Below are 19,405 nucleotides of genomic sequence, written 5' to 3' on the forward strand. Positions count from 1 at the left end.
GCACTTCACCGGCTTTATAAATGACCCACTCGATTCCCTTCAGCCTCCTTAGGGATGGGACGTGGCAGCTGTTTAATAGCCACATAGCAATGTTGCAGTGTTTTAGGGCAGAAAAGAAGAATCCTGCATCCAGTTTAAGCTGCAGGGAGTATTTAGGAAAGGGGAATGTAATTATCCACATTGGAAGTGGGCCAGGGCTGGGAGCTCTGGGGAAGAAGGCCTTTAGGACCTCTACTCTCCAGCCCACCTGAAAGATGGGGCCTCCTTTCAGCAGTCAGGGACATCAGCTTGCTTCCTGCTGACTTAGGAAAAAGGCCCCAGGCACTGCCTCCTTCATATATTCCCCATCAGACCCTTTACAGGGTCATTGAAAGTCTCCTTTCCAAGGACTAGCCCTGGCTCAGCCAGGAAGGTATGACAGCGTCCCAGGGAGCTGCCTTGCACATACCAGTTTGGGTTTAACATATAATCAAATCAGAGTGACAGCAGGTGGAAACAGTCTTCTGTTGCCGCAGGAGCTGTCCTTGAGTTCAGGAACAAAGACAGGACAAGACAGACAAGACGAAGCGTGTATTTGCATGTGTGCATCCATGCCCACACCCATGGGAGAAATAAGGACTTCACCAAAAATCATTTATTGGATCTTATCTCACACGGGAATGAGTACAGAGACCTTCATATTCTAACAAAGAATTTAACCCCAAGGTGTTAAAAATGGTGAAACAGCCAAGGGTCCAAGTTTCTGTGACCCAAGTGGCTTTTAAGGCCAGCAGTAAGGAAACCAGTAGCTAACTTTCCATATCCTTAGGGTCCTTTTGGGGAACGTTTCTGTTCCAAACCCAATTATTCCATAGATAAAAGAGTAGATCAGAATTGCCTTTCCTGGCCACACTGGCACTGTGCTTCAGGACACATGATTTAACAAGGCCCGTGATCACCAGACACCTCACTTGTCCAGCCTCAAATAATTAAGTGTTTTTCAGAAATTAAATTTTCAAATAATTGAAGCTTTTCCTTTAAATGCTAAAATTTTTAAAAGAAATAGAGCTTTAAAAAAAAAACTTTAAAAATATCGTATATGCTATTGAATATTTTTGAGGAGGGCATTGCTACCCACTGCAGTGTTCTTGCCTGTAGAATCCCCATGGATAGAGGAGCCTGGCGGGCTATAGGGTCAGGAAGAGTTGGCCACGACTGAAGAGGCTTAGCAGAGCGCAGTTAAATGTTTATAGAATACAAGTTAGCCTTTTACTGACGATTCACATGCTGGTCTTGGAGTCCCGTTCGTTCTGTTCCGTTCCGTCGCTCAGTCGTGTCCGACGCTGTGCGACCCCGTGGACTGTAGCCTACCAGGCTTCTCCGTCCATGGGATTTTCCAGGCAAGAATACTGGAGTGGGTTACCATTTCCTTCTCCAGGGGATCTTCCCGACCCAGGGATCGAACCCGGGTCTCCCGCATTGGAGGCAGACGCTTTAACCTCTGAGCCACCAGGGAAGCCCGGTCTTGGAGTTAGGAGACCTGAATTTTACCTGTGGATTTTGCAAGTGAGTGTCTCTTTCTGAGCCTTGGTAATTCTTTATACTCTTCCCTGGAGAGTAGTAGCAGGGGTTGTAGGAAAGCAGGCAGGGAAGAATGTTATTTTTCATTTGAAAGATACAAGCATTGGACTAGACGCTTTCTAAAAGAACCTCCACCTTTAAGCTCTGCTGTTCTTGCATCATGATCCCATCAGGGTCTAAGGATGCTTGTTTGCCCTCACACCAAATGGTTCCACATGCTTTTTAGTTCTGACTCTGCTCTCAGTGTGAGCTATCCCATCATGCTGTTGTCAGTATGCCTGAGAAAAAATTAATTTCCTGCCTTATTCTACACATAGCATTTTACACATGCCCGAGTAAGAATCTAGGAGTGATCTTTTCTACAGTATAGAGTGAGATACATGGGTCTGTCACAGTAAGTCGCAGCTTAGAGGCGTTTATCATTTCTGAATTTGTAATTGTAAAGGCTGCAACCCAGAAGATTGGCTTCCTAGTTAAGCAAGGTATTACGTGAATAGATTTGGATGTACATCTGGTCACAGTCCATTCACTGAAGATAGAAGTATTTGTGAGAAAAAAAAAAGTTGCCTATAAAGCATATTTCCAAGTTTTACTCTTCCTTATTAATTTTCATTATAAACTTGGAAATGTGTTTCTAGGGAGAGTTTCTGGCCCTGTGACGTAATAAAATCACACTGCAGAATGCAACAGACCTTATAAAAGCACATATTCAAGGGGAAATCCTCATTTTACAGCATACTTTTGTGTTCAGCTTGTGTCCCTTACTTAGAGCAGGGGAGGGTGTTTGGGGTTTGGCACAGCTACTCAGAAGAAACCCATCCTGAGAATCGCACTCACCCTCCAGCCCAGAAAAGGAGCAACCGCCACAGGACACTGGGTGCTTTCTGAGTTGTTTAGCTCCTCACGGCAGCTCCAGGAAGGCTGCTGGCCTGGAGCAGTGCCCGAGCCGCCACCTGGAAGACCCCCATTGCCTCAGGGAGGGAAGGAGCCGAGCGGTTGCGCTTGGGAAAGCCCCTTGTGGCCACGGGTGTGCTGACAGCAGTCAGCTGTGACAGGGCTGAGTGGGGTCCCTGAGCATCCCAGTGGGGCTCAGTGTCTACTGCAGTAGACTTTTCACCTAAAATTTCCATAAAAGTGTGGGCCTTACTGGAAAAAAAAATTCTTATGCAAACATCTGGACTGTAAAATAGAAATGATTATTTTCATTATAAAAGGATGATTCCACTCTACAAGAAATTTATGTTAGATCTTTTATAAATAATACATTTAAAATGTGGTGTGTGCCTAAAATTTCCTATAAATACAACTGCGGGGCTGTTATTTTAAGCCAGGCCCACCTGAAATGAGTAACCTGCTCACTTTGGACTGAGTCATGAGACAAATCTGCTTATCATCTTTCACACTCTTAAATCATTCTTCCTTTGCCTATTTTTAGAAGGAAGAATGCACATCAACTCAGGCTTCTTGGGATCCATATTTTCCCTGTTACTAGTAGCCACCCTTTTCCTAACCTTCATATCATCCCTGTGCTTGAATTCATACCTGGGTTTTTCTGAACTCCACCTGGCGCCTTTCATAGCTTTGTTTTAATTTTGTCTGGGCACCCTGATCTGTGCTTTACAAATTGTTATTTAAATGCTCTCCTGAGATTTCAGGGGTTGTGAGGTCCCTGCTCAGACGGATAAAGTTAATGTGAAGGCCCGTTACTCCCACTTTTATCCTGTTCCTGTACCTAAAGTGATGTCAATGATTCAGCAGAAGAGAACAGAACACTTTTCCTTCCCTAATCCCACTGCTTCCTTCTCTCCTCAGTGAGGAAGTGGCGTGTGAAGAGTGCCCTGGGAGCCTTGGGCCAGTGGCAGATTGAGGTGGGAGAGCCAGCACTCCCAGGAGCAGGGAGCCTGGGGCCTGAACTCATCACGGAAAGCAATGCCAATGTATGTCTATCTGTCAGGTGTCTTGGGGAGGCTGGGGGAGTGGGCTGCTAGCCCTCAAGGGCAGCCACCATGTCTTCTCCAGTATGCCCGCCTGGACACAGTGCTCTGGACACTCAGGACACAGTGGCTAGACACAGTTCCCTTGAATGGATACCCAAAGGGTTCTGGCTTAGTCATCCCAGAGCAGGGGCTCCAGGCTTCGTAGGCCACAGCAGTGGAAGCATCAGAGGAGAGCTGAGGGTCTCCCATTGTGTCCCCGGGTAGAGCTTTGTGGAGGGGAGCCATCCTTTCCTACCCCTCTCCAGGAATAGTCCTTGAATTGGATTTGCCTTCTGCAGCCCATATTTGTGCGCAAAGACACCAAGATGAGTTTCCAGTGGCGAATTCGAAACCTCCCATACCCTAAGGACGTTTACAACGTCTGTGTGGACCAGAAGGAGCGCTGTGTTGTCGTCACAACAACCAACAAAAAGTAAGTGGCGTGGTAGGCACCTGCCTACCTGTGTATGAGCAAGGTGGGTGTGGGGTTTTCCTAGGGTTAGGACTCAGACAGTTCCCCACCCCAGAGGGTAGAGCAGCCTCCTCTTCCAGCTCTGAGAGAGGCAGAAGGGCTTTACTACAGCCCTAGAGTAGGTACTCGGAGAAGGCAATGGCAAGCCACTCCAGTACTATTGCCTGGAGAATCCCATGGATGGAGGAGCCTGGTGGGCTGCAGTCCGTGGGGTCGCTCAGGGTTGGACACGGCTGAGCGACTTCACTTTCACTTTTCACTTTCCACTTTCACACATTGGAGAAGGAAATGGCAACCCACTCCAGTGTTCTTGCCTGGAGAATCCCAGGGACGGGGGAGCCTGGTGGGCTTCCGTCTATGGGGTCACACAGAGTCGGACACGACTGAAGTGACTTAGCAGCAGCAGCAGCAGCAGAGTAGGTACTAAAAGCTGAAGGGCTTTCTTTCTTCAGCCCTTGAATACTGTAATCAGAACCAGCTTGAACATTGTAATCAGCTCCATCAGGGCAGGGAAATTCGAACAATGAGTGTCTGGTCCAGTACTTGGCATATGCTGGAGCTCAGTAAACATCTGTTGGATGAATGAGGGGATGAGGAAATCACCCAGCTACTGACTTGTGATCTTAGGTGGTTCTGCTGTAAGGTTACTATGCCTTGACCTCTGGCTGGCTCCAGTCCACGATGAGCTTGGAGCTGGCAGGGAGCCAGAGCCTGGAAGGCACACCTGTCTGGGGTGGCAGTTAAAGAGGTTAAAAGTACTGGTCTGGGAGCAGCAAACTTGATCCAACCTCCCTAGGGGGGTTGTCCCTAGAGGGACAGGGGGTGGGTGCTTTGGCTTCCTGGAAGTCTCTTGCATGATGTTTCAAAAAGGGTGCTCACTCCCTTTTCCTCCTCTTCTCATGGTCTGCTAGGGGCAGGCAAACTTTGGGGTTGAGGGGACAGAAGGTGACCGAGGTGGAGAGCTGATCCTGGCGGGACTGCTTCTGGGCTGATTATCTTGGAAATGCACTGATCTCGTTTGGGTTTCTGGAGCTCTGACTGACCACAGAAGAGAAGAGCCCTGTAATGACTTGGTTATGAACTGAGTCAGAGGGACTGCAGTGTAGGACCAATTCCCATGAAATAGATTTAGGGCATTGAGATGGGAGGTTTTATGAGTTCCTAGTCTACAGACTGTGAAGCTACCCAGCATGTCTCATGGGGTGCTCAGCTTAGGCCAGAGATGCCCCTCCAGTTTACCTGGAGTAAGGAGGAGCCAGTATTTGTCCATCTTCTCAGGCGGTGTGGTTCCAGCCTCCCCTCCCATCTCTCAGGTCCATGATGCCACAGGGAAGCAGTGTGGCTCCCAGGCTCCCCTAGGGCAACCCTGGGTTCTACCCTCTTCTCTGACCCCCACACCCTATCACTTTGGCAGGGTTAAGGGGTGGGGAAGGGGTGGAGATGAATGAATTAATTTCAGGATTATTGCTGTACATGCAGCCAGCAGCCCCTAAAGTGAGCCTTGTCTATAAATATAAAGTCATAATAATAAGGGTTTGCGTTTGTAAAGCACTTTATAGCCCTCAGATAAAAGGCAGTTTATTCCCGTTATTGTTCTCATCATTAACAGGAGTCAGTGCCTAAAGTAGAATTTAGCAATTTTAGACAACAGAGAAATTGCCTTTAGGAAAACAAACTCCATGCTTCAGCAAGCATTCCCTGGCGTCAGAGGCCCTGGGTCCAAACTAGGAACAAAAGTGCTTCTGATAGCACTTGAATCTGCAGCCCAGCAGTTTGTGGAGCTGGCTGCTGCCTCCCTTTTGTCCCCCAGAGGTCACTGTCGAATACAGATATCAAGCAAAAATGTGATTACCAAGGAGCGAGAGAAGAGATGCTAGCTAGCTCACCAGAAAATTCATCTGCAAGCTGGTCCTCTGGGTCCCATCTCCTGCGCATATCCAACCATAGGTGGCACTGTTGGCCAGGAGCTCCACTCCAGCACCCCAGGCAAGGGGAGATGTTGCTGAACTGCCCGGTGAGGCAAGGTGTGATGGGAGTAGTGCCTCCAAAGGGAGCAGGACCAGGATTGGATTCCCACAGAGGGGAGAGAAGTATGTGAGTGCTCACTTCAGGGCCTGCACTGATATCTCAGGGTCAGTGCGGCCCGGCCTGGCGCAGCACAGCCTCGGGACCCTCTGCTGGGAGGAAGGCAGGGGAGGCTGCTAAGCCCTCAACCGGCTCCTCCTGAGCCTAGTGGCACGTTCATTTTCTACTTGGGGTAGTAACATGTCCTGTACCTTTACTTCGTCTAAATATACACAACTCAGTGGCTATTCCTTTGAGTAGAGTTTAACTTTTTCAAGATACTGTAAAAATCTATTTTCTGATCATCACACCATCCAGTGGTGGACAGGGTATTTATTTTTATTCTTGTGCTATATATGAACGATTCCGTAAGAGTATCTATAAAGTCAACATGATGCACTTGACTTACTGGAGAGGATAGTGATGGTTTTAATGCCCAGGCCTCTGCAGTTTCCACCACACTGTGGCTTTTCTGATTTGATGTCCTTCACCTGAAGATTCCATGTCTGCCCTGATTCTAATATTCTGGAATATGGTTATCAATAAAAGCCAGAGTCCCTGAAAAGCTGGGTTTGCCACTTTTCTTGATGGAATTGATTCCAGTGAATTATGTCCTCGGCCTCAGATAATAGCAAGAGATGAACCAGGGAAGGAAGACAGTGCTTTTCTAGGATCTGATTGTGGCATCATCTGTTCCCAGTAAGAATGCTTGTGCAGAGAGAAGGTTCTGAGCCTCAGCCTTAGAAGCTGGCAGCTGTAAGTGGAATGAGCTAGGCGTGGAGTAGGAGGATGTCAGCTTGAATCTGGCCTCTGCCACATATTAATCATAGCATTTTGGGCAAGGTTTCCTCATCCATCACAGGAGAATACTCATGTATACATCATAGATGGTTTGGGGAATTAGAAAATTGTATATTGTACTCAGCCCTGTGGCCGGCCTGAGGAAATTGGAGGCCAATTCCAATTTCTTTGGAAATTGGAGCCTGAAGAGAGTTTGACTGATTTGACATCGGTAATACTAATTCTGTGGGAATGTTAATAGGCATCTCTAGAAAAAAGGATTCTGTGGTCAAATAAGGTCAGGAAACGGAATTAAACGGGTTTCTCTTTGGTAGGACTTCTGAGAGCCTTAAATATATGAATGTGCATGACAGCCTGAGGTGGCCAGTTTGTCCACAGTGTTGATGTTTAAGCAAGAAGGGAAGATGTGCCTACTGATCCTCTAAGGGACAGACTGACTACAGGCTTCCCTCGACCACTCTGGCCGAGGCTGTGTGCAGGTGTGCAGAGCACCCACGGGAGGTATGTGGGGCCCAGCCCATGTGACTCCACAGCCGTCCTGCTTCTACTTTCAGCTTCCTTCAGAGCCTCTCTCTCTCTAGGCCTGGCCTCTTGTGCCCTTTCTCAGTTCACTGGAAGGGAGAACAGGTTGGGAAAGGACTGGGAATGGGGAAGGGAAGACAGCAGAGAAGGAGCGTAATTCAGTGCAGCAGGTCATCTCTGAAACAGTGAAGTTGCTGTCTTTTTGTGCAGGCTGGAGAGAGAGACCAGCTTAGCCTGTCCTGTTCCCAGTGACTTAAAAGTTCATCTGGGGCAGCTATTTTATTTGGGAAAGGAATCCTGAGGCAGAAACAGGCCCAGAAGTTGCCTGCCCAGAGTCACAGGGTGGGGCCAGGGGTCCTCCTGAGAGCCCTTGCTTCCACATACATCTTTGCACACTTTTACATTCAGAAAGGAAGGCCACTCCGTGTTAGAGGGAGTGCTCAGGATACCTGCATGGTGGCTGAATCCTGGGGAGACCACCTCTTCATCTCTGCCCCATCCTGGGAACCTAGATGGTCTGATCCTTTGAGGTGAGAATGGAGAGCGATGAGGAATCAGGAGATGGAGGGGTTATCACTGTAACAAGGGCATCTCCTTTACCAGTTTTATGATGTGGACAAGATGCCCAGCTTGCCTGTGCCTCAGTCTCCTCTTCCATAAAAGAGGATGACAGAAGCAGCCAACCTGAGAGCGTTGTTTTGAGGAGTCAGTGTGTTGAACATTGCCTGGCACAGATTTAGAATTCATAAATGTCACCTCTCACTGTGTGGCTGAGACCAAGGATAGTGAAGGCAGGTGAGAATGGGGGTTGTTGCACATTAGCTAAAAGCCCAGGGACTACCCCACTATAAAGGCTTAGCTTTCAGCAGAAACACAAGATTTCAGGCAGTGATATGGCCTTGTTTCTTCTTCATCCTTAAAGCCCCAGTTCACAGCTCTGGGACACAGTTGATGTCTAAGAAATGTTTGCTGCCTGTCTAGGACTGCCAGAGGCTGGGCGTTTGGACTTTCCTGGAAGCACAGTGGGTCCCTCTCTAGTCCAGGCGCTGGTGAGAAGGTGAACTATAGTATTCTCAGGGCAAATCCAAAGGCAGGGATGGAGATAAGGGGGTATGAGCTGTTTCTTGAGGAGAGAAAGCAGATGCCTTATGCTCCCTTGAAGGCTGCCCATCAGAAGCCCCTAAAAAATGGTTTAACCTCAACCAACAAACTAAATCCATTAGAATAGACTCAAAACAGAGTTGAGCCCCCAGACCTACTCTGCCACCACCTTCCTACCATGTGAGAGGTGATGGGAGTACAACAGGGACGCTGAGGCAAGTCTTGCAGCTCAAGTTCCCTTTGATCTTGTCATTGCTGTTGAGGCCAAGCCCTGGACTCTACCTCCCCTGCCTGGGGCATGTGCCTTGACAGCGTGGGACACAGGTGTGTCCCTGTCCCCCCTCCCCAGTACACAGCTAGGTAGGCATTAAGGACATACCACATTCTGCACAGCGAGGCCTTACACAGGCCCACTGGGTTCAGCTGAGCCGTGTATGCCAGGCTGCTTCTCTCCCACTTCTGCTGCTTGTGTATATTTGCAGGGAAGATGTTAACACTTCCTAACAAGCCTTTGTGTTCATCTAATCTCCGCTGTTTAACCTTTGACTCCCTCCCTATTATCAGTGTCTGCCACCTTTGCTGGCCAGACCAAGGGCCCCAGGAAGAGCCCTCAGCCTGGGCTGGCTAGGAGGAGGATGAGGCCGACATTCCACCCCGGTCTGTAGGCAGATGGATCGCCTTTCCCTGGGGCAGAGCTTTGGAAAATAAAGCAAACTTGTGGTGCCATTAGGATCCCCCAACCCCCACTCCTTTTGAACTGTCAGCCTTTAAGTAAACATTCTTTTCCTCCCATGGGTCCCAGCACCTTGGTGGGGAGTGAGGAGCCTGGGAGGAGAGGGGGCCCTGAGAGTCTTCAGTGAACAAGGGATTTCAGCAGGGAGAACAGGGCAGAAATGCTGCCTTGATGTCAACTCTGAATCCCCAGGGCATCAGGGCTTTTGAAGTGGACTGGGGAGAGCTGCCATAAGGACCAGGCCCCTCTGAAGTATTAAAAACCCAGCCCTCTCCAGGCCCTCACTTGTGTGTGTTTGTACCTGTCTTCTGTGTTCTCTGCCCAGGCCATAGCCTCGTGGCAGCACTGATGCCATGCCTGGGTGACAGGTCTGGCAGCCACCAGCCAGAGCCTAGGTCACACTTCCACCAAGGAAAATGCCAGACGGGCCTGTTGCTAGAGAGAGGAGGCCATTATTGTGCTCCAATGTAATAAGCTCCAGACCAGGATTGGGGAACTTTAATCTGACCCTACTAACTGGATGTGAAACCAGGCAAGATAGTTCACCTCTCTGAGGCCGAGTTTCCTCTTTGGTAAAGGAGGTCAAATTTTCTGCAAAGTCCAGTTACACACATTATGGGCCAGATCTTGCTATCTGGGTGGTGGTTTTTGTTTAATTTTGGGTGCACTGCTCCACGTGTGGGATCTTAGTTTCCTGACCAGGGATCAAACCTGCACCCCCTGTATTGGAGGCGCGAAGTCTTAAGCACTAAACTGCCAGGTAAGTCCCAGGGTTTCCCCCCCACCCCCAACTAAAGGGATCATTCATGGCAAATAGATGGGGAAACAGTGGTTGACTTTATGTTTTTGGGCTACACAATCACTGCAGATGGTGATTGCAGCCATGAAATTAAAAGATGCTTACTTCTTGGAAGGAAAGTTATGACCAACCTAGACAGCATATTAAAAAGCAGAGACATTACTTTGTCAAAAAAGGTCCATCTAGTCAAGGCTATGGTTTTTCCTGTGGTCATGTATGGATGTGAGAGTTGGACTGTGAAGAAAGCTGAGCACAGAAGAATTGATGCTTTTGAACTGTGGTGTTGGAGAAGACTCTTCAGAGTCCCCTGGACTGCAAGGAGATCCAACCAGTCCATCCTAAAGGAAATCAGTCCTGGGTGTTCATTGGAAGGACTGATGTTGAAGCTGAAACCCCAGTACTTTGGCCACCTGATGCGAAGAGCCAACTCATTAGAAAAGACCCTGATGCTGGGAAAGATTGAGGGCAGGAGGAGAAGGGGACGACAGAGGATGAGATGGTTGGATGGTATCACCAACTCAATAGACATGAGTTTGGGTGAACTCTTGGAGTTGGTGATAGACAGGGAGGCCTGGCGTGCTGTGGTTCATGGGGTCGCAAAGAGTTGGACACGACTGAGCGACTGAACTGAACTGAAAGGGATCATTAATCTCTGGACTGGCACCTGCAAATAAGGGGGACCAAGTGTGATATGTGAAAATGGAGTGGGTCTTACGGTCAGCAAAGTAGGCCAGAGCCCCAGAGATCTGGCTTCTGTGATGAGTCACACGGCTTGTTCTCTTAGGGAGATTTCTCCTTGTGGATTAACTTCCCTCTCTGGCCTGTAAGTGGAGTCAGGCTAACCCAAAAAGAGGGAGAGGTAGCAGAGGGCCTCGGTAAAGTGCCATGTAAGTGCCAACTGTCAGTCCCTAGCTCTGGAGGACAGCATTAGATGTCCTTATTCTGTTCCTTGTTTGCAGACATACGCTGTTTTCTTGGGGTGCTAAGGAGGTAGGGCTTGCCTGATCCAGTTGTGTTTCCCGGAAGGCTTCTTCCACATGTCTCTGGGATTGTTGAAATATGAGTCACTCTAACCCTGGTCTAATCAAGGAATTATGGCTGGCCAGAAGGCCTTTCATTCTCTTCTTTCCAGGGTCACTAAGCTTTAAAATACTAGCCTTCTAACTGGCTTCCCTTCTTCCTCTTTGGCTAGGGGGTCGGGGGGACTGTATAGAAGCCTGGCATTAAAGGGCCTGATGCCCATCTGTGGGTGTCCCCATGTTGGGTGTTCTCATGGCCTCTTGGTGTCCCCACAGGTACTACAAGAAGTTCTCCATTCCTGACCTAGAAAGATACCAGCTACCTCTGGATGAATCCTCACTGAGCTTTGCTCACGCCAACTCCACTCTCCTTATCTCTGTAAGATTTGTTCAGACTTCTTGGCCACTGTGTCAGGGAAAGGCTCCTTCTTTTGTCTACTTCCCGTCTTGACTCAGTTTCAGCCCCAACAACTCCTAGGGTATGCTTGCTAGGGAACAGGCCTCTACAACAGAATGGGATGAGCACGCAAAGGCTCAGGAGACTGATTTTAAAATCACAGCTGGAACTGGGTAGAAGGCGATGGGGAGGGGTGAGATCCACAGAACTGGGGCTTTAGAAGGTTCAAAAGCCTACCTCTACCCCCACGTGACCTTAAGCAAATCATTCAACCTTGTAGGCCTCAATTTCCTCGTCTTCGAATAAGGGGGAGCAGAAGGAGGACTTCCCTGGTGGGCCAGTGGTTAGGACTTTGCCTTCCAATGCAGGAGGCATGGATTCAATCCCTGTTTGGGAAACTAAGATCCCACATGCCTTGTGGTTTGGCCTGAAAGGGGGCAGGTGGCGCTGAGTCTGTTTTCTTGGGGTGCTGAGGAGGTAGGGCTTGCCTGATCCAGTTGTGTTTCCCAGGAGGCTATGGGTTGGTGGGAGGTTGGGTAGAGGCTATGTGTTGAAAGGGCTGATATGATTGATTCATGTCTTCTCCTTGCTCCATCCTCAGTACCAGAAGCCAAAGGAGGTCCTGGTAGCTGAGTCAGAGCTGCAGAAGGAGCTGAAGAAGGTAAAGACAGCCCACAGCAGTGACGGGGACTGCAAGACTCAGTAGCTGACACCTGAGCCTGACTTCTGACACTTAGGGTGGGTGAGGCTTTTCTTGTAGGCCTGTGAGACTTCGGGCTTGGGCCTTTCTGATGCAGGGGCAGCCTCTGTCCTCCCAGGAGCTGTCTAGGCTTTGTAAGCACTGGGCCTGGGGCATTCCTAGCCCCCACCCAGGTCATGGTCTTCCTTCCTGAGTAAAGTAATTCTGAGTCACTGTGTGTGTCCTACCCCCTTGTCCTCCTCTGGTGCTTCTGCCCCCAGGGAGGGGGCTGGTGATGGCGTTTCCTTCTTCGCTAGCATCTGGACCTTCAATGTAGAACCTTCCACTTAAAGGTATGGGTCTTAGATGGAAAGGAGGATCAGGGAAGCCTGACGCCGGCAGGGCAGAGCTGGGCCCCAACCTGTTTGCAGCCCAGAATATTAAGACACTGTGGGTGTAAAGTCAGCATAAGGCTTGCAGAGCACTGGAGTTGGGTGAAGGTGGTCACTGCAGGCCGACAGCCGTCAGGAGCCTTTCCAGGCCCCCCACCATAACCCACAGGTGACACCCACCCCACCACCAGGGCCAAAGGGGTGGAGGGGTAATGAAAGGTCTTCCTGGAGAAAAGAAACCTTTGTTCTTTCAGACACTGAGTCATGAGGCTGGTCTCACCCTTCCCTAGTGTGCTCAGCCCCAAGTTTGAGTCTATTGTTCCTTCTCCCCGTGGTCTTGCTAACCAGTGAGGTACCAGATCAGTGAACAGTCAAGCTTTATTTTTACAAAACTGTAGATTGTAAATGTCTCAACAGCTAGCCTGAGGTTGGGCTGGCTCAGAATTCAGAATTTTGGGATTGCCTTTGTCTTTTCTTGGTTTCAAAGCAAGACCAGGCCGTAGTACTCCAGCCAAAGACCTTGGTCAAAGGTGGGGTCTGACTGATGTGGAGGCTGGTACCATAGGGTACTGGCAGCCTCCCCCTTCCTTCTAGGGAAGGGGCCACCTGGGAAGCCTGGAACACCTCACCTCACACTTGTGCTAAGCTGGCCTGGCTCTAAGAAGAGGGTGGGCCTCTCTCTCCAGGCCAGATTCTTGCTCTGGCCAACAGGGAAGCAAGGCCCAGCTGAGTTCAGCTGAGAAGCAGTAGGTCCCATCTCTCCAACTGGTTCCTGGGAGAGACTGCACCCCTGGGTGACCCCAGTGTCCAGGAGTCAGCAGCCTTCATCTTAGGTGCCTGAGCACCGTGGTCACAGGTCTAGGAACACAGGGAGGCCGGGGAGGAGGTATCACTGAACCCTCCATGCAGGAGAGGTCCCTGAGTAGCTGGCTTCCCTGGCCCACAGGCTGGGTTGGCCTTGTCATGGGTTTTGAAAGTCCAGGACATGGAGGTTGTAGGACAGTGCAGCATAGAGGTGTCTGGTGGTGAAGCGCAGGCAGTACACAGGACTGCTGAGGGGTGTCGACGTCAGTGGGAAGGCCTGCAGGGGAGGGACAAGAGTGGCAAAAACATCCCCACTTGGAGCTGAGGGAGCCCAAATGCAGGATTCCCAGGCCTGGTGCCAAGGGACAGGGGATACTCTAGGCTTCCTCCCACCCTCTCCAGGCACACCCACTCCCAGTGCGGACCCTGAGAACGAGCCCTGGCATCCACGAGGCCTGCCTGTGGTGGGCAGGACACTTACATGGAGGCAGGCCCTTTGGCGGCGGTCCCACAGTCGCACGACACCATAGTAGGAGGAGCCAGTGGCCAGCAGGTGGTTCCCATCCGTCTGTAGGCAGTACAGGGTGCTGTCGTGGGGCTCCTCCCACTCCATGACACACTTCCTGTCCAGGAGGAGGTGATGCAGGGGATGTCTGGGGGTGCCCTCTGCCACCACCTCAGCTTCCCCAGAGGCCTTAGGAAGCCATTCTGGTTGGGAGAAAGATGCCAAACTACCACATTCCTTTCAAACCACACTGAATGGGGGAAAGCCCCTCAGTAAAGATCTCTTTCTCCCCAAGTCCCTGAGCCCAGGCAGGCTTACGCCTCATTTGTGCATCGTGTGGCTGCTGTGTGTCACCAGGTTTCAGAGGCAAGGGAGGCCTCAAGAGAGCCGGGGCAGCTGGCTTCCAAGGCTCTTATCAGGGCCTGGTGGCTACAGTCTCTTGGGCCACGGGACCAGGGCTGCCGAGGTGGGGAGTCTGAGCTCACTCTGACCTTGCCAGCTGCTCTCCCAGCCCCTGCTATGGGGTCTCTGTCCCTCTCCCTGGGGCGCCAGGACAGGGGTGGGGTTCCCACTGCCTGTTGTCCTGCCCCACACACTCACCGGGCACTGGCTCGGAGGTCCCAGTAGCGAACATAGGTGTCGTAGCCACAGGACAGGAGCGTGGAAGGGGACTCATACATGACGTCCAGCACCCCAGCCCCTGGGGGAAAGTCACTGCCCAGGTGCGTCATCAGCTGCCCACTGGGAAGAGAGGTGGGACAGGGGATGAGAGGTTGTCCTGCCTTGCCCCACACACATGCTTTTAACCTTCAAGTGGCATCAGTCCCTGGGCTCCTTCCTGAGCCAGAATTAAGACCCTTGTAGAAAGGGGGCCAAAGGAGGAGATGCTCTGGACTTCCAGCCCTCTCCCCTGTTCCCAGCCCTTGCCCCTCCCCCAGCTGAGGCCTCAGTGAGCCATCAGCAGCCTCTCCATCACACCTGCACACTGGCTACCCGCCACCCAGCCACTCCTCCTTGGGCCGATGAATGGGCCTTGCCGAAGGGGTCGGCCCCCCTCACACACACACACATTTGGTTACTTTATACGCCTTGATCCTGCAGGTCATGCAGTTCTGAGCTGCCTGAGTCCAATGCCTTAATTCCTGCCTGTAATCTGGGGCTCAAACCTCATTGGGGATAAAGACCACACAAAGGGAGAAGGGGAGTCCCAGGAGATGTTAAAACAAGTAAACACCTTTGTGTCTGGGGAGAGAAATCGCTGAGAAAGCAGCTTAGCAGGCCGGTCCCTGGTGTTCCTGGCCCGGCTGGCCCCCGGCCTGGGGCTAGCACGCCTCTGTGATCACAGCCCCCAGCCTGCTGGGCTCCAGCCTGCCCCCCTGCCCGTCCCGGTGGCCGAGAGCAGATTACCGAGAAGAACAATTTCTTTGTGACTGTGTAATTCCCTCCGTGACCGCGGCAGTGGGCAGACCTCTCGCCCTGATGCCAGACCCCTAGCAACCACCTAGGGGGGCCTCCTGGCCCTAGCAACTACCCCTCAACATCAAGTATACCCGCTAATCCCTGTGGCTATGGGATGGGTAGAAGCGGTGAGTTTCAGAATGGGGGGAATGAAGAAGAAGGGGGCATGCTCCAGGCCCAACCCCTCAGCTTCACTCAGGACACGCTGGGCTCTCCTGCATGGCACGACAGGAAAGACTGGGCCGTGGACACTACACAGGGACACGCAGGTAAGAGGCCCTGGCATGAGGTGGGGAAGACTTTGTGGTCTCACTAGCCCAGCCTTGGCCAACTGGGTTTCACCAAAGTGGCCACGAGCCACGTGTGTGAATGTGGGCCTTCGCTCCGGTCCTCCCGCCTCACAGACCCCGACCCTCAACCTCCCTTCTCCTCAGTGGAGCCACCACCTTCCCTGAAGGAGGAAAGGAGGCGACCGCAGGTTCTTTTCTGCCCAACTCTGCCTTTCCTTGTGAGCACTGGGTGGTGAGGGGACCCCCAGCGAGCAGCACTATTGCTGTCCAGTCAGGGCAGGGTGGGGGCAGGCCCTAAGTTGGCACTTCTGCCCCCAGCCTCCTTCCCGGGGAATTGCTCTTCCTTCCTGTGTGCTGAGGGCTCAGACAGAAAGCCTTCTCCCCATGTCAGCATCTCCTAGAGATCACTGACCTCAGTGCCCAAGCAGGCCCACCAGCCATGATTCACCACTCCTGGGCAGGTCAGAGGGGCTGGGGTCATATTCTTTCTGTCTCTGTCATCCACTGGGTCCCGGCTGCTTTGCTCCACAGCTCTCCCTCCCAGATTTGGGGGCCCTGCCCCCTCCATTAGTGAGGCCTTCAGGAATGACTGAGGAGCTCTCCCCTTTAATCTATAGACGTAATTTCATGTTTGTCTGTTTGAAATAGAAGATGAAAGGCAGTGGAGATTGGGGGGCGTGAAGCCCAGCGTGGCTCTACCTGCCCACCCCTGGTCCCAGGGTTCGGAATGAAGGAGAGCCAGGCACCCGTGGACAGAAGGTCGGCAGCAGAATGACCACACCCTCGCCGAGTTGCCAACCTGGGCCCTGCCCAGGCAGGGTGGTGTCTCAGCCACCACTGGAAAGTGTCTTGCCAGCCTGTGCAATAAGAAACACATAACCCTACCCTCTGCTGCTGCTGCTAAGTCGCTTCAGTCACATCCAACTCTGTGCGACCCCATGGACAGCAGCCCACCAGGCTCCTCCACGGGATTCTCCAGGCAAGAATACTGGAGTGGGTTGCCATTTCCTTCTCCAACCCTACCCTCTGGGGAGACCCAAAGGCTGAGCGAGCACCAGCCCCCGCAGACCAGGACAAGGCCCCAAAGCCCCTGTCTGCCGGCCTGGCCTGGTCAGAGCCTGAGGAGTTTCTGCCACACTAGTTCTCTGACTCCCTGAAATGGCCACACAAACTTTAAATGGGCCAATAAAAAGATACAGTTTCTTTTGCCTCTGGGCCTGGGACCCTCCAGGCTCTGTTGTGCAGTACCCCTGAGGTTAAGTTCAGAGCATAAACTGACACACCAGGCTCTGGGAAATGGCCCTGTCTCTTCAAATAGCAGCCCAGCGGTGCCATAGAAGCCCTGCTGGGGCTTTGATTTGGGAAAACAAACAGAAATGGCACCGTGGGCCCTTCGTGGCCCCCACCACAGGACCAATTTAACTAGAAAACTCTAGCTCAACCACTCTGGTGGAGGGAGCAAGATGAGCACCACAATAGCCCCAAACTTTGGGGGGAAGGGGGACAAAACAAGCTGTCTGTCTCCTGGGCCCCTCCTCCCGGGCTCCTTTTCTTACTGCAAGTGTGTTCTTGTAAAAACGATTAGATTGCAATTTGTATAACGTGGTGACCCCCAAATTCAGACATTTCACCCCTTTTCTCTGGAAAGAATGTTAAGAATGCCTCTCGGCCTCTCACTGTGGGGGGCGTGAGGGAGGGGTGCAGAGCCTTGGCTGTCGCACAACTTGTGTGGGAAAGGGGCTGCCGCTTAGAGCCTCAGGCCAAGACAGGAGCAAGGGCCAGGTCTGCACTATAGACACCAGACAAAAAGTCCCTTCCCTTCCCGCTCCTGCGCACAAAGCCGGGGCTGCCAGGAGCCACTGAGGGCTGGGGGGTCTCTACCCGAGCCTCCCCCTAGCCTGACTCCAGCAATTCTCTCTCGACCCAGGGAAAGATAAAGACAGATGGGGCCGCCCCTGTGAGCCTGATGAATGAGACACAGGCCAGGGAGGGCTGCCTGAAGGAGACCTGTTCCCCAGGCTGGGCTGTGTGCAGCTTCCCAGAGGAGCCCCAGAGTACCTGGGCAGGAGAAAGAGCAGAGTGTGGCTGGATCCCAGACTTTGAGGTGGTGGGGCTCAGATGAGGGCCCTACCTATCCTGCTGCCCAGGCAGCTCCACTGAAGCTGGAGGGAAGAGGGACCACAGGAACTTCCTGACAGGGAGGAGGACATTTAAATAAGATACTAATAGCACCACCCCCCCATCACCATCTCTGTTGGGACAGCTGTCTGGAAGTAGTTACTAGCCTTGAAGATCAGATACCCTGTCTGGGAGAGGCCCTGAGCACCAGGCCAGAGTTGGGCACAGGGAGGCAGTCCCTGGAAGGCCCCCTACCCCAGGCTGGGCCCTGCAGGCCAGGGAAGCCAGGTGCCCTGCTTCACTCCCTCTGTGTTCTCCCTCATCCCGCCTCTGCGCACCTCCCTGGTGGCCCATACAAAGTCCTCCTGTGCTGACCACCCTGAGGTAAGATACCCAGGCTCTACTGCCTCACCCACACGTAAGAATGCCATGGCTCCCACACCATCTCCAGCCACTCTTAACACACTGGGTTCCTGATGCTGCTCCTTGGAGGTTCAGTTCAGTCGCTCAGTTGTGTCTGACTCTTTGCAACCCATGGACTGCAGCATGCCAGGCCTCCCTGTCCATCGCCAACTCCCGGAGTTTACGCAAACTCATGTCCATTGAGTTGGTGATGCCATCCAACCATCTCATCCTCTGCTGTCCCCTTCTCCTGCCTTCAATCTTTCCCAGTATCAGGGTATTTTCCAGTGAGTCAGTTTTTTGCATCAGGTGGCCAAACTATTGGAGTTTCAGCTTCAGCATCAGTCCTGCCAATGAACACCCAGGACTGATCTCCTTTAGAATAGACTGGTTGGATCTCCTTGCAGTCCCAGGGACTCTCAAGAGTCTCCTCCAACACCACAGTTCAAAAGCATCAATTCTTCGGCGCCCAGCTTTCTTTATAGTCCAACTCTCACATCCATACATGACTACTAGAAAAACCATAGCTTTGACTAGACGGAACAAAGGTCCTCGGAGGTTCTGTGGGTGTTAATTCCTGCATCTGTTTGGGTGTGAGGATACCTCACCCAGTATGTGCAACCACAAAAATAAAACAATGGCTTCTGAAAAGAAAGGTCGCTTCCCCTGAAGGTGTAATATAATCTGGGCCTAATGTGATCAGTGAGAAAACAGGACACTGCTCTCTTTTCTTTCCACCCTTTCCTTCCTTTTCTTCCTTTCTTTGATCAACAGTCATTTACTAAGCACCTTCTGTACACAAGTCATTGTGCCTGACGGAGACTGCAGGGAGATGTGAGCCGAGACTTGGACAGGGGGGGACATGGTCCCTTCCTCCATGGAGGGAAAGAAGTCTCATCTACCCAACTGACAATACAAGGGGTGGCTTGGTTGGTACCAGGGGAGAGATAAAAGGGAGTTTACTAAGAGGACAGAGAAAAGGACATTTCTGCAGTGAGTGACCGGAAGGGACAGAAGATGGGAGATGGCACAGGTGAAGGACCAACAACTGCAGAGGTGCAGGGCTGGGCCACCTGCTTTGGCGGGAGGTGTGGGTATGTGAAGGGAATAAGCTGACCACCACAGGCCTCCAGGTGCTCACTGCTGGAGGCGTGAAGGGCGGGAGTGGCTGTCCTTGTCCAGCCCTCTGGTGGTGAGGGTGAGAGACTTGAAGAGGCAACCTCAGTTCTGTAACCGAGGTCCCAGACAGAACTGTGGAGGCCAGGAGAAGCCCCCTAAGGCTTCGCCAGCCCCAGCCCTCTCCAGTGAGCGGG

General features: G+C 51.9%; 2 protein-coding genes across 5 annotated transcripts in view; one reads left to right on the plus strand and one right to left on the minus strand.

Moving 5' to 3' along the window:
• The window catches only part of DPCD (deleted in primary ciliary dyskinesia homolog (mouse)), a 22,762-nt gene extending 10,405 nt beyond the window's left edge, over positions 1–12,357 (plus strand). The window contains exons 3-6 of the mRNA XM_055424822.2: positions 3,373–3,497; positions 3,836–3,969; positions 11,324–11,426; positions 12,046–12,357. Of these exons, the coding sequence (XP_055280797.1) occupies positions 3,373–3,497; positions 3,836–3,969; positions 11,324–11,426; positions 12,046–12,150 (467 nt within the window). The 3' untranslated portion in view covers positions 12,151–12,357. The remainder of the gene's footprint in view (positions 1–3,372; positions 3,498–3,835; positions 3,970–11,323; positions 11,427–12,045) is intronic.
• FBXW4 (F-box and WD repeat domain containing 4) overlaps positions 1–19,405 on the minus strand; it is a 108,916-nt gene that overhangs the window by 10,374 nt on the left and 79,137 nt on the right. For 2 of the 4 annotated variants that reach the window (XM_088842277.1, XM_055424821.2), the window contains 3 exons: positions 14,425–14,565; positions 13,801–13,942; positions 12,876–13,596 (listed from right to left, as the gene is read on the minus strand). The exons of 1 other annotated variant lie outside the window; for it this stretch is intronic. In XM_088842277.1, coding sequence (XP_088698403.1) covers positions 13,477–13,596; positions 13,801–13,942; positions 14,425–14,565 — 403 coding nt within the window. In that variant the 3' untranslated portion in view covers positions 12,876–13,476. Of the gene's footprint in view, positions 1–12,875; positions 13,597–13,800; positions 13,943–14,424; positions 14,566–19,405 lie in introns of those variants that run through there. One more of the 4 variants, XM_088842278.1, reaches the window with a different exon arrangement.

The sequence above is a fragment of the Moschus berezovskii genome, chromosome 12 (assembly GCF_049115385.1).
Source record: "Moschus berezovskii isolate FMDL1 chromosome 12, NW_MosBer_1.0, whole genome shotgun sequence".
Lineage (NCBI taxonomy): Eukaryota > Metazoa > Chordata > Mammalia > Artiodactyla > Moschidae > Moschus > Moschus berezovskii.